This window comes from Cryptomeria japonica, chromosome 11, assembly GCF_030272615.1.
Source record: "Cryptomeria japonica chromosome 11, Sugi_1.0, whole genome shotgun sequence".
NCBI classification, from domain to species: domain Eukaryota; kingdom Viridiplantae; phylum Streptophyta; class Pinopsida; order Cupressales; family Cupressaceae; genus Cryptomeria; species Cryptomeria japonica.
Window position 1 is genome coordinate 596,718,998 of NC_081415.1, and position 13,419 is coordinate 596,732,416.

Here is a 13,419-nt window from a genome sequence, read left to right on the forward strand (position 1 = left end):
AAACCTCTTGATTATATATATGCATTACAATAGTAGTTAGTTGTATTTGAGATACAAAAAACACAAATAGGATTGAAATATCTTCATTTAAATTATGTTCCTAAAGATTTAAATATAGTCATTTGAAGGTAGATGACATCTTGAATACAAGAGATGGGAATGAAAATTCTATTTAAAAGAACGCTGTAAATTGGACATTCAAAGACATAAAAAAATAAAATTATATATATTTATTCTAAAAATAGAGATTTGGAGGGAGGGTCATACTCTAAATTATCAGAAAGGGAAATAAATTGAATTTAGTTGGATCAAAAAGAGGAGATGGTATTCATATAAATCTTGAATGATATCTCAATCACAATATCCATTCCAATCATTTCAATAATAGATAAAACTATTGATCTAGTAACGTAGGTGTATCAATAAATCCACAATGTGTAAATTCAAAAGATCTTATCTTGTAATACATAACCTTAAAATGAGATGGGGGATAAATCAAACTTATTTGATCATCTGAATATTTATCTTTTTGGTGAAGGCATCATTCAAGTTTGACCTTCCAAAGACCTTAGGCTAAGAAGAGGATGTTTGCTGGTATTATGTGGTACTATTAAAATAATGGTTTATATTTAAGACAATAATCACTATTTTTCAACCCTAAGGAGGAACTTATCAAAGAAGTACATCATTAGATTGGACTATAGAATTTCCCCCCTAAAAATTGGAAAGAAAACATATTGATGTAAATAACAAATCAGGTGGGTTGGTATATTGAGATCTTAGAGGAAATACAACAATCTACATATGTTTGAGTGTGTGTTAAGTTTGATTTGTCAAAATCAATTTCACAGGAAATAAGGATAGGCTTCCCTTTGGGAGTATGGAGAGAGAACTTTTATATAAGAATTTGTTGTTCCAAAGTTATAATTGTAGACATGTGTCCTGTATGAAAGAAAATCCCCTTGACAATTTTGAGAATGTTTCTAATTATTTAAGCTCTCAAAACTAGATAAGAACAAGAATACACTCCATGTCAAAAAGGTTCAAGGACCATTTGAAAGCATATCTTTAAAAGAAGAAATCGCATCCAATCTTTCTATTAAAGTAAATATGAACATGAGAAACTATTGGTTTATATGGATGATAAATTAGGGATGAATTGAGGAATAAAGAAAATATCGATGATCTATGCATCAAATAAATTCTCATTAACACATGAATTTGAATTTGAATTAAAATTAGAAAATAAAAGCCTAAACACAATAGGGAAGGAAGGCATCAATAGTTGAGAACATTATTATGTAACTACTAACATAACATATTGATAGTGACAATGGAAAATAATCCAAAATTAAATGAGTGGAACATAGGTAACCAACTCTTTTATCTTCTACAACTATTATTATGATCATAGTCTATTGAACTCTGTTAATAGACAGTTTGGGCAGTGATTAGATGGCGGTGATTGCAAACAACATTTACTTGTATTTTTCTATACAGTAGGGGAAGAGCACTAGTAGTTGAACACCCTAACTTCGCGCTTCTCAAAATCTTACGTGGAAATTTCAAATCACTCCCAATTTTTTAGAGTAGCTTACTTGGCAAGTCCCCTGCTTATAACTAAGCTTTCAACACCACATCATCAAGTATGGTGCCACATCAGCATGCTTTTTGCCAAGGTGTCCAAAACAACCCCCCAAAAAAGTGAGACAAATAGGCGTGCAAAAGAGGCCCCAATAGTTGTGCAGTTGATATGGCATCACTTGATTGGTTACTTTTTATAATATTTCCTAACAACTATTGGTATATTTCCTAACAAAAGTTGATATATTACCTAATAAAAGTTAATATTTTTCATTTTCAAACAATAGATTTTATTTGTTCAATATTTGGAACAAAAGATATCAACAACCTTCACAACAATTATCTATAAATTATTATTTTAAATATATATAAATTAAATAATGATTACGTATTATGAAAAAATTGAATAAACAAGGGCCATACGGCCGGATACATGTTTGAAGCCTTGGAGGACTCTTTCCTCACACCTACCATTTTCACCATTCGCGCTTTTTTCCCTTGACTTCCATTGCTGACACCGTCTCCCACCACCCACCCCCGACCGATTCGCATACCTACCGAAGTTATAAATAGCATGCCTCCCTCAACAATCATCATATTCACTGCAAACTCTCAAAATCTTTTACCGGAGATTGCAGTCCACGTAAGAGTTACCTATCGCGAAACATTCATTCTTGATATATCGACCTAGTTTTGTTTTTACAGTTGAGTTAGAGCGCGGGAAGCGAGATGTCTGGGGAGAATGTTAATGCTGATGCTGTGTTGAACTTGGGGGGTGTGAGGGCCAGGAAGATGCGTCGCCCCCCGACTCTGCCTCTGCCGGTAGGCGGGGTGAACCCGATCCATGTACAAGGAGTGGACCACGTCAGCAATCCGCCTCACTGGAAGAGGGCGGCGGAGGCGATGGAATGCAGCCACGTGGAGGAAGTGAAGATGATGATTGGACAATTTTACCAAGCGCACAAGGTGGTGCTCGGAGGCACTACTCTAACGGTGGGTCAGGTGACGGCTGTGACTCGGAGAGCTGAAGTGAAGGTGGAGCTGGACGAGGCCAGCGCGAAAGCAAGAGTGGAGGAGAGTGCGAAATGGGTGGCGAACAACATAGCGAGGGTCACAACAGGCTTCGGAGCCACCTCTCACCGTAAGACAAACAAGGCGGTGGATCTGCAGCGTGAGCTCATCCGATTTTTGAATGCGGGCGTGCTGGGGAAGGAGGAAGGGCTGCAGCTGCCGTCAGAGTACACCAAGGCTACCATGCTCGTCCGAGTGAACACCTTACTGCAGGGCTACTCCGGTATACGGTGGGAAGTCCTGGAGGCCCTGCGGAAGCTCATGGATTGTAACATTACTCCCATTGTGCCTCTCAGAGGAACAATCACGGCCTCCGGCGATCTGGTGCCGCTCTCCTACATTGCCGGGCTGTTGACGGGGCGCCCGAATTCGAGAGCCGTGACGAGTGAGGGCGAGGAGGTGGACGCCATGGAAGCGCTGAAGAGAGCGGGCATTAGTGGAGGACCCTTCGAATTGCAGCCTAAGGAGGGCCTCGCACTCGTCAACGGCACTGCAGTCGGCTCAGCAATGGCGGCCTCGGTCTACTTCGATGCCAACGTTTTGGCCATCCTGGCGGAGATTCTGTCGGCCCTCTTCTGCGAGGTTATGCAGGGCAAGCCCGAGTTCACGGACCCTCTGACGCACGAGTTGAAGCACCACCCGGGTCAGATTGAGGCGGCAGCGGTAATGGAATATCTTCTGGACGGCAGCGACTACGTCAAGGAGGCAAAGCGGGTGCAGGAGACGGATCCCCTCAGTAAGCCCAAGAAAGACCGTTACGCTCTCCGGACGTCCCCGCAGTGGCTGGGCCCGCAGATCGAAGTGATTCGAATGGCCTCGCACTCTATCGAGCATGAGATCAATTCCGTCAACGATAACCCCTTGATCGACGTGGCGCGTGACATGGCGCTCCACGGCGGCAACTTCCAGGGCACGCCTATTGGAGTCTCCATGGACAACACTAGAATTGCGTTGGCGGCCATCGGGAAGCTCATGTTTGCGCAGTTCTCGGAGCTGGTGTGCGACTATTACAACAACGGCCTGCCTTCGAATCTCAGCGGAGGGCCCAATCCAAGCCTGGACTATGGCTTCAAGGGTGCCGAGATTGCCATGGCCTCGTACACGTCGGAGCTGCAGTATCTGGCCTCCCCTGTCACCACACACGTGCAGAGCGCCGAGCAAAACAACCAGGACGTGAACTCGCTTGGCCTCATCTCTGCCAGGAAGACAGCAGAGGCCATCCAGATACTGAAGCTCATGTCGGCCACTTATCTGGTGGCGCTGTGCCAGGCCGTCGATCTCCGGCACTTGAAGGAAAACATGCGAGCCGTGGTGAAGCACGTGGTGTTAGAGACAGCGAGGAAGACCCTCACCAGCGGGGAAGACAGATCTCTGCTCCCCACGCGCTTCTGCGAGGAGCTGCTACAGGTGGTGGACCATCAGCCGGTGTTCTCCTACATCGATGACCCCTCCAACCCTTCCTACGCGTTCATGCTTCAGCTCCGGGAAGTTCTCGTCGACGCGGCCCTCAACTGCCCTGTCGAAGAAGACGATCGCAAGCTCGGAACGCCACTGCTTTTTCGCAAGATTCCCGTCTTCCAAAAGGAGTTGAAAGCTCGGCTAGACAAGGAGATCCCCACCGCTCGGGACAGATTCCACGCGGGAGACTTTCCCATCCCAAACAGAATAAAGAAATGCAGAACCTACCCAATCTATAAGTTCGTGAGATCACAACTAGGAACGGACTTGCTGAGCGGGGCGAACACGCGGAGCCCTGGGGAAGACATCGAAAAAGTGTATCGAGGCATTTGCGAGTCGGAGAAGTTGTTCGGCGAGGTAGTGGTGAAATGTTTGGACATGTGGCGTGGGTCGGCAGGGCCCTTCACCCCGCGGCCACAGCATCCTCCTGTGTCTCCTGCGCCCTTCAACGCATCGTATTGGTCATGGTTCGACTCCACCAAATCGCCTTCGGCCACCAGCGGCAGAGGATTCTGGAACACTGCAAACGCCACCCTCTGATTTCATCTTCCATCCTTAGGCGATGGGCTTCTATTGTGGACTTGCCTGTCCACAAAATCCCAGAATACCTGTGTCACGCTGTCAAACCGCCACTAAATCTTCATTAAACCATTTTCAGACGCCACTAAACCATTTTCTAATGACAAGTATTTTCAGTTACGGCTCCACATCCACCGTTTTTACCGCCGTCTTTTTTTTCCCTCGTTCGATGTTTCTTCTATAACAGTTGTCTTAAATGCATATGCACCTGGCGAATGATGCTACGCCCACAGCTCATGCTATTTTCCAAGGTTTAAACCATAACCGATTGGAACAAAAATTTAAACATACGAAATAACAGGGGAAGGCCAAAAAAGGAAATCATTGAAGGAAGTCAGTAGAAAGAAGAAATCGAATATAGGAGCAGCAGACACTGCAATCTAGGTACAGATATATCTGTGGATTCTTTTGATACCGATGAATATAACATGCAGAAGACTTGAAATAATTGAGGTTTTCATTTTTCTAATTCATTTGTATTTGAAATTTCATTTTTTGCGCATGCTCGCGTAGTGCTTTCTCACGCTTTGTATCCCCCTCCTAAAATCTTTCATAGCATCTGTATGAGCTTTCATTAATCCCTCTAAAACAAGGCCTTGAAACACTTGATCCTCTATTCCCACGATGTCCTGCTGTTGAACAAACAAGACCGATTTGGGAATGGAATAAAGGGCCTCCCTCAGCCCATTAACCTTTCAATGCTCCATTGCTAAAAAATTCCTGAACTGCATCAGATCAATGTCTAATAAAGTCAAATATAGGGAAAAGACTAGCCATTTTGCTCTACTGTAGGAGAGAATGCCAACATACAGGGCTTCCATGATGCAGAATAACATTATCGCATAGAAAATTATTATATAGGGCTTACATGATGCAGGATGCCAACAATAACGAATAAAGTATTTTTTCCTGATTGTTACCTCAGCCCACAAAGGGGACTCGTATAATGGAGCAGATCATTTGTTATATGCATGTAAAGACCATAGTAGTTTTGACCGCGCTTGGCACAAGCTCTGAGCTTTTTGTCCAATTTAAAATCAAAACCATCATAAAGACCCCATTGTTCTTGAATTTCTTGCCTTGTGTTGGTAACCATGAGCTCCGTAGAGTCAACATCAATCCTACTATAGATCTTGTATGTCCTTTTGACCTCTTCCTGGGATTGCCTTCCTTGTTTCAACATTTGCTCTTGTTTATTCTGACCCAAGGAATGTCCTGTTAAAACCATGGAAACATTAAGAGAGCACTTGAAAGAAGGCAGGTTGCATAATAGTGTCTGTATTATGACCATGAATAACATGAGGCTAGACAATGCAACCTCCCCCAATTAGGTCCCCCAATTCCTTAGAGATGTTAAGCATGTGCCCAAATGCTCCATCAACAACTCTAGAATGCATTGCCACATATTTTATTTCTCATAAAACCTTTCTTTATCTCCACAAGGAATTCTAATAAGCTGTAGATTGTATATAGTTATATAGTAACCGTCAAAAGCGAGATGTTTGGTCTTTGTAGCATCCTACAAGCAAGCTCCACTGAATGCATACATAGAATTGAATCTGTCATATGGTAATTATAAGGGGAGGTGTTGGTTTGTGAAAGCCTACTGTTGAGCTTGGTCGTCCATCCGACCCATCCAACCTGCCCAACTTAGTTCGTAATGCTCTAAGAAAGTCCAAACTTAATCCGACTTGGCAGATCTCACTAAAGGCAAATCTTTGGGTGCACAATAGCCTAGAATCATTCTGAAGTCGCTATCTCAACCAAGCCGAGTAAGAATCTTCATGAAGGCGGATCAATGGCCACGATTTTAGCATTCGTATTTCTTGCCTGATTTGGCTGCGACACCACTTCGAATTTTGTGGAGGAATGTTCCCTTTAATGCTACACGACCCTTTTAGTGCGACTAGGTGAGCTGGGCGAGTGCTGAGATACAACTTCTGATTGGAAGGCGAGATTTCCACACTTAGCAGCACACCTGAGTCGTTTGATGGTCCCAACAAGCATGTTGATGATGTGGAAACATCTAGAAAAGTTTCATAACAGAACAAGCCTCCTATGAAGGCAAACAACAAGAAGTAATTAAGAATTTTTTTATCCCCCCCTCCTTGGGGTAATAGGAGGCACACCCTTTCCATCAACTTCATCGGTTACCAAACCGGCTGCCTCCTGGAACCTTTGTTTTCAATGTGCAATGTTTGCCTTACATACATCTAACATGGCATTAAACTAGTCAGTTAAAATTTTGTTGCGTTTCATGGTCACCTCACGCCCTACCTCCCGTTTCTCCATCACCATCTGTAGTCTATGCACTTCCATCTCCAAGTCCACATTCTTATTGGTCTCCTCCATGACCTTCTTATTGAGTTCAGTGCATCTCCTTTTCAGATCAGTAACCATCCCCTTCAGCCTTTCATCTTCAACCTCTGTCATTTCGACCTTGTCCATTAGCAGTTGTACATACATGGCATCAAACTTCATTTTGTCCATGCCATGAGGGCTCAGGTGATCCTTCATGTTTGGCAAGGGAGGTGGTGCTTTTGTTGATGTCTTCCCTAAACCATCATAGGTGAGAACATCGGAGGCCCCATTCTTGGATGAACTCCTTGCAGGTTTTCCGTCCACCTCAAGAGATGTTTCAATGCCCTTTCTTTTTCCTATCCCTGCAAACATTGCCAAAAGAAGTTGTAATAGTCAACAACAAGGAAAGATAGTGTACAAGAGCATGAAAGATGCATGAAATAGGAGTGTAGATGAACATGAAACGAATAGGTTTGTGATGCATTATTGTCTGAATTTGAGCATGTACAATTTTGAACTCAAGATGTTTGGTGAACTAATAATGGGGGGGGGGGGGGGAACACATGGGTGACATGTTACCTTGCAATTGGGAATGCATGTATTCAGAAATTGACTCCATCCCTCACTGTTCCTCCACTTATTGTTTTCGATTGACTTATTAAACATCCTTTTCATGAAAGTTTTGTGTAGGTCTGATAATTTTATTTATTTCTATTGTTATTTTAAATTATTAATTCATTTTAGATTGTGTGCTTAAAATACAGACAATAAGAAAAGTATATTGAACTATCATAAGTTACAATAGAAATATGACATACTTGGTTGACAATTACAACAAACAAATTCAGCATAAACTTGGACAAAAGAAGAGACAAAACAAGAAAAACATGACAATAACATATATGAAAACATATTATAAGTACAAAGAGAAATTTGTGAAGTACCATAAGTTGTGAAAAATGCTCTTCTGCACTATATTACAAGGCAAATTATTAGATTGCACCACAGTTTCCTGTGGAATGCATTACAAGGTCACAAATAATGTAAAGATGCACAAATAATTGTTCAGAGATACACATAAACATTCTTTAAGAAAATTTCAGCTTCCAAGCAGCTGAGGTAGGATGCAAATAGTTTATGAAGAGTAATCTTCTAGTAGAGTATCTAGCTATAAATATTACTATCTAGTTTCTGAGCTTTCAAGCTTTTATTTTGAGGCCCAAAAGGGGCACACACTGGGTGTGTGCACCAAGATGGTGTGCAAAAAAATGGACACACCCCAAAAAAACATGAAAAAACACAAAACGCGCACGGGGTATTTTAAATTTAAAAATCCTCGTATGCATTTAGGCTTGTTTTTCCAAGTCTAACTGAAGCTAAACCATGTACAGGGTTTAAAGTATTCTAACCACGTATGCGGTTTAGAAACTAAAACCCCATACGTGGTTTTAGTTTGTAAACCACGTACACGTTTGTCTGTCAATAAAATTTAAATTAGTAATATGGACTTGTGTGCAATTCATTTAGCATTCCATTAGGTTTTTCGGTAGGATATATACATAAAATATAATATTTAAGTATAAGTGGGATTTCTCTGTCTTTTTTCTTTCTTATAATTTAAGTTATATTTTATGTATATATTGTTAGGATGTTTGAGAGTGGTTCCAGATCTCTAAGAAGTATAATGTAGATTCTAGTTTTTTGAGTATTATTATAAATTTCAGACTTAGTCAAATTTCAATAATCATCATGCTTGTATCAACATTATCTCTCTCATCTCTTTCGTACATTCCCCCTCTCTCTTCCTTAACCCTTACCTTTTTGTCTCTTAGGCCTCTCCCTCTCTACTTTCTTCCCTCTCTTAGGTATCTCTCCCTCTCTTTCTCATCTCCCTCACCCTCTTTCTCTCTTTCGTCTATCCCTCTCTTTCCCTCCCTCTCTCAAATATCTCTATCTCTCACTCTGTCCCCCTCTCTTCGGTCTCTCTCTCTCTCCCATTCTCCCTCTCCCTCCCCCTTCCCCTCCCTTTCTCTTCCTTTGTTAAGTATTTATTTCCCTCTAACTCTCTTTCTCTCTCCCCCTCTCGCTCCATTTCTCTTTCTCTCAAGTCTCTCTCCTTCTCTCTATCAAGTCTCTAGCTATCAACCTCTCTCTCTCTCTCTCTCTCTCTCTCTCTCTCTCTCTCTCTCTCTCTCTCTCTCTCTCTCTCTCTCTCTCTCTCTCTCTCTCTCTCTCTCTCTCTCTCTCTCCCATTCTTTCTCTCTTAAGGTATGTGCACAAAGATGGTGGTCAGAAAAGTGGACACCACCCCAAAAAAAAATGAAAAAACAAGCAGGGTGTACGCAGTTATAAAATTTGAAATCACCACGTATGCGCTTAGGTCCATTGTTCCCGAGCCTAAAAAAGGTAGCGTGTACGCGCTACTTTTAGGAAAGTGAGCTCACACATGCTGATTTTAGGAAAGTGAGAGCGTATGTGCTAATAAGCCCTAAAGGATCGTGAACACGGTACTTGTCAAAAAAAGTTTTAAAAAAAACTGGGTCTTATTTTCCCATGACAGCCACGTTTTTTTCCCCATTTCCTCCGCAAAACCGTGAACAGGGTGCCTCATTTCTCCTCCAGACACTGGATCAAGGTTACTTTTTCTTAATTTTTGTCTTTCTTTCCTGTTTGTTCAATTTGTTTTACGTTTTGAATTTAATTTCGTTAATTTTGATTAGGTTTTTTTATTTTTTGTTTCAAAAACTAGATTCTGATAATCCACAACAAGAACAACAAAATGCACCTCTTGAAAACCCACAAAATACACCCCTAATTCCTCCTTTTGACCGCACACCTGAAATACAGGAGCAATTAATTAATTAATTAGTTAGGGCAAAATACGTCTAAAATAAATAGACCAATTGATAAATTGAAAACATCCGAACTTGAGCATCATAAATCCCTCGCCACTAGCCTAGAAACATTAGCTAGTGGTGCCATAGCTGTTTCCACATAAATTACAAAATGGGGAAACTTTAGGGATAGGTGTCATCAATACTATGCTGATGGGTTATCATACAAGGGAGTGAAAAACAAAAATATTAGTAAACAACAAATATGTGCCCTTTTTGTTGATCCTAAAACTGGTTAGTCGTTACCTCTTAATGCAAAGAGGTTTCCCATACATTGGTGTACCAATGTGCAGACGAAGAATCTTTTTTGGCAGAGGTGGTGGATGGTCTTTGATGATCCACCTTGTAATAATTATGAGGTGCCATTGTATTTTTTGAGAAAAATATACTGTGAGCTTGTGCTCAATGTGCGACCAAACTATTTTGACATGAGAGAGTTCCATGGTAGAGGTGGCGGCTCTGCCCAAGATAGACCTGGAGCCCGTAGGCGAGTAGCCCCGGAGAGTCGTCGTCCTCTAGCACCCAAACCCAAGGTGCATCAAGTTGTCCCAGTAGAGCTGAAAAAGTTGATGGATCTACAGACTCTTTAGGTGGCCACAACATTGATTGGTGCCATCATCCAGCATGGGACATCTTTAGCACACCCTATTGTACTGGATGATGAGCCATTAGTTGGTCCAGGTGGCAATAGAGAGTCCATTCAACATATGTGTGTCAGTTGCTCGAGGATATGCTCAGGGATAGATGATGCGACCGGTCTAGATGGATCCACATCTCATTCATGCATGATTTGCAGGAGTAGATGTCAGGCCCACACGGTTGAGGATTTGGCGCTAACAAATGAGTTAATGGACATGGTGTTTGCCCATCAATGACAAACACAGGTGTGTTGATTTGAATTCATAGAATTTTATTTATCAATCACTTTAAATTTGTAATTAAATAAATGAATTTTCATTTATACATCGATTTAAATTGAGATAAATAATATTCATTTAAGGATGCAGCAATGGTATCCTATACTCCTCCAACAGTTACTACAGCTGCAACTTCGATGCCCGAGGTATAAATTTTGTAACATGTTAAAATAGAATAGTACACTTTGAATTCAAAAATATTACAAGATATACTATCTTTAATGCTTGGTCCAATTTTTGGTTTGTAGGTGTTGACAAGGGACCAAATGTCCCAGATTGATGGCGTCACGCTCTTAGCGATTGATTTTGGCCTACAAGGCTATACGGTATCATATTTTGTACAACCCTTTTTATGTATTGTTTTGATGGAATATGCATGTCATTTCATTTTAGATTTTTTAAATTATGTTTAATATATTATCTGTACTAATATCTCATGTTATTTTTGTTTTTTTAGGGTACCCCCTTTGTGTCTAGGCCTCATCCTAATAAAAAGAATTCCTCGAAGATGCCAAAATGTGGGAAGAAGATAATTGAACACATTTTTAGTTGTACAATTTTTTGAAAATGTTCTGATTGATTGAAAAACAGGTTTTAAGGACCTGAAACCATTACAACATAGTTAGAAAGAAAGTTGAGAAAATAGAGTCCACATACAGAGTGACTGGTCAAAAGACCAGCAAACAAAAAAAACAGCTAAACAACAAAAAATAGCAAAGAACCCAAGGAGACACTACATAGTAATTTTCTTTAGCAGATCCTCTGCTTTTGTCACCAGCTCATCATAGGTTGCCCCAACTACTTTTAGCTCCTCTAGGTCCTTATTCACTTTCTTTTCCTTCCTCTTCCCACGGGTGTGGGTTTTGGGACCTTGGGCTTCCCCTGTTCCTTCTGCATCTAGGTCAATTTCCTGGGTTTCCTTTTCATCATCAAGCTTGCTGATGAGGGTATGGGTGTTATTGGCTGAGATTTACAGAATGCTAAGGCTCTGCTCCGCAATGTTCTTGAGGCACTCCTCTATCTTGTCCACTTTGGCGATTGTGTTCGAGAGCGTTTTTTCACGAGTTTCCTCCAGGGTTTTTCTGTCCTATATCTCCTTTTCAATTTTCTCAAACCGGGGATTAAAGGCATCTCTGATGTCTTCCGCTTTAGCAATTGTGTTCTTCAGATCCTCGATATAATCAGCCATAGTGTTCCCCTCTCCAATGTTAATGGTCTCCAAAATCAGGACTTTGTTGCAGAGTTTTTTGTACTCATCCGCAGTTTTCTTATTCCCATCAATAAGCCATTTTATGGTTTTCATAAAACCCTTCAAGGCCTCGGGAGGAGGGCCAGGAGAGGGAGTCACTTTTCCAAGGGTTATCTGTTCATCTTTAGAGATATGGAGGGTACAAATAGTGTCAGCGGCCCTGAGAGTCTCCTCCATAGTCTCCATATCCAGGTTGTGTTCAGCTTCCAGGGTCCTTGTTTGCTTGTCATCTTCCAGTTCCTTGCCGGTCTCCTTCGGATCTTTACCAGTCTCCTCTGTTTTCTTTTGCTTCTTCCTGGTCTAGGCTTGGTTCTTACTTTTGTCCTTCAGCACCCCCTTAGGGTTCTTCTTCTACTCAGGGAAATCTGAGTACTCTTCTTCCGAAGAAATACTAATCAAGGGTTTGCTTTGAGGTTTTTTGCTCTTAGAAGAAGAGGGTCTTGATTTCCTCTTCTTACTACTCTCATACTCTGAGTCGTCAGAGCTTTCCTCATTATCAGTCGAGGAATCATTGTCTGATTCCTCCTCCTCCGAGAAATCAGAATCAGATGTTTCTTCTTCCGAATCCATAGAGAGCTGCATCCAGTTGATTTTACTGGCCTTTAAATGGTTAGAAATGAGGACCATCAGTCCCTGGTGCATTGCAGTATCACCCGAGGATTTTCTTTGTAGGCTTTTAGGGAGGCGTTCATAGAATAGAGCAAGAAGTAAGGGAAATTCACCTTATCATTATGCCTAAAATGATTTAACAGGACAAAATGATACCCATATACTTTCGTAAACCTACCATCTAGAGTTATATACCTCATTAAAATAAAGAGAATTTCCCACTAGGGTTTTGCAAAAGCCCTAGGCGGGTAATAGGTTTTACTCAACTTTACCAGTCTTTTCTTCTCTTTCTCTGTGACCGGGTACCTTTCAATGGCTTCCCTGCTGACCTTCCTATCTTTGTAGAAGTTGCAGCCCTCCCTTTTGAGACTCATAGCTTTAGCTATTAAATCTTCATCATTTTCCACCAGTTGGTCGCCCATTTTAAGCATGCCCTTCTTCCAATTTTTGCAAAAGAAGCTAGTTATCTTTCCATCACGGCCATGGAGTCTCTCAATGAAGCTCGAAAGACCACCCTTCTACAAAATTTCCCACACCTCTTCTTTCTGTTTCCACTCCTTGCAACTGCTTGGCTCATATCTTCTCCTATTTCCGCCCATGGTGTCATTTCTCATAGCCAAGTTTAGATTACAGAACTGGTGAAACAGAGAGCTTTTCGGAGTTAAAACAAAAACCCAAAAAGCGTGTGTAGCATTAATGATCTGATGGGTTATAAAACACGTTCTGCTGACTTTGATGTTATAATGAGTAATTACCT

The 13,419-nt window shown here is 41.4% G+C and overlaps 1 protein-coding gene across 1 annotated transcript; it reads left to right on the forward strand.

The window, feature by feature from the left end:
* Positions 1-2,203: 2,203 nt before the first annotated feature.
* LOC131076342 (phenylalanine ammonia-lyase-like) lies at positions 2,204-5,043 on the forward strand. The gene has a single exon (XM_058013486.2). It carries the CDS (start codon positions 2,314-2,316, stop codon positions 4,651-4,653), a length of 2,340 nt encoding a protein of 779 aa, XP_057869469.2. The 5' UTR covers positions 2,204-2,313; the 3' UTR covers positions 4,654-5,043.
* The last annotated feature ends 8,376 nt before the right edge of the window (positions 5,044-13,419 follow it).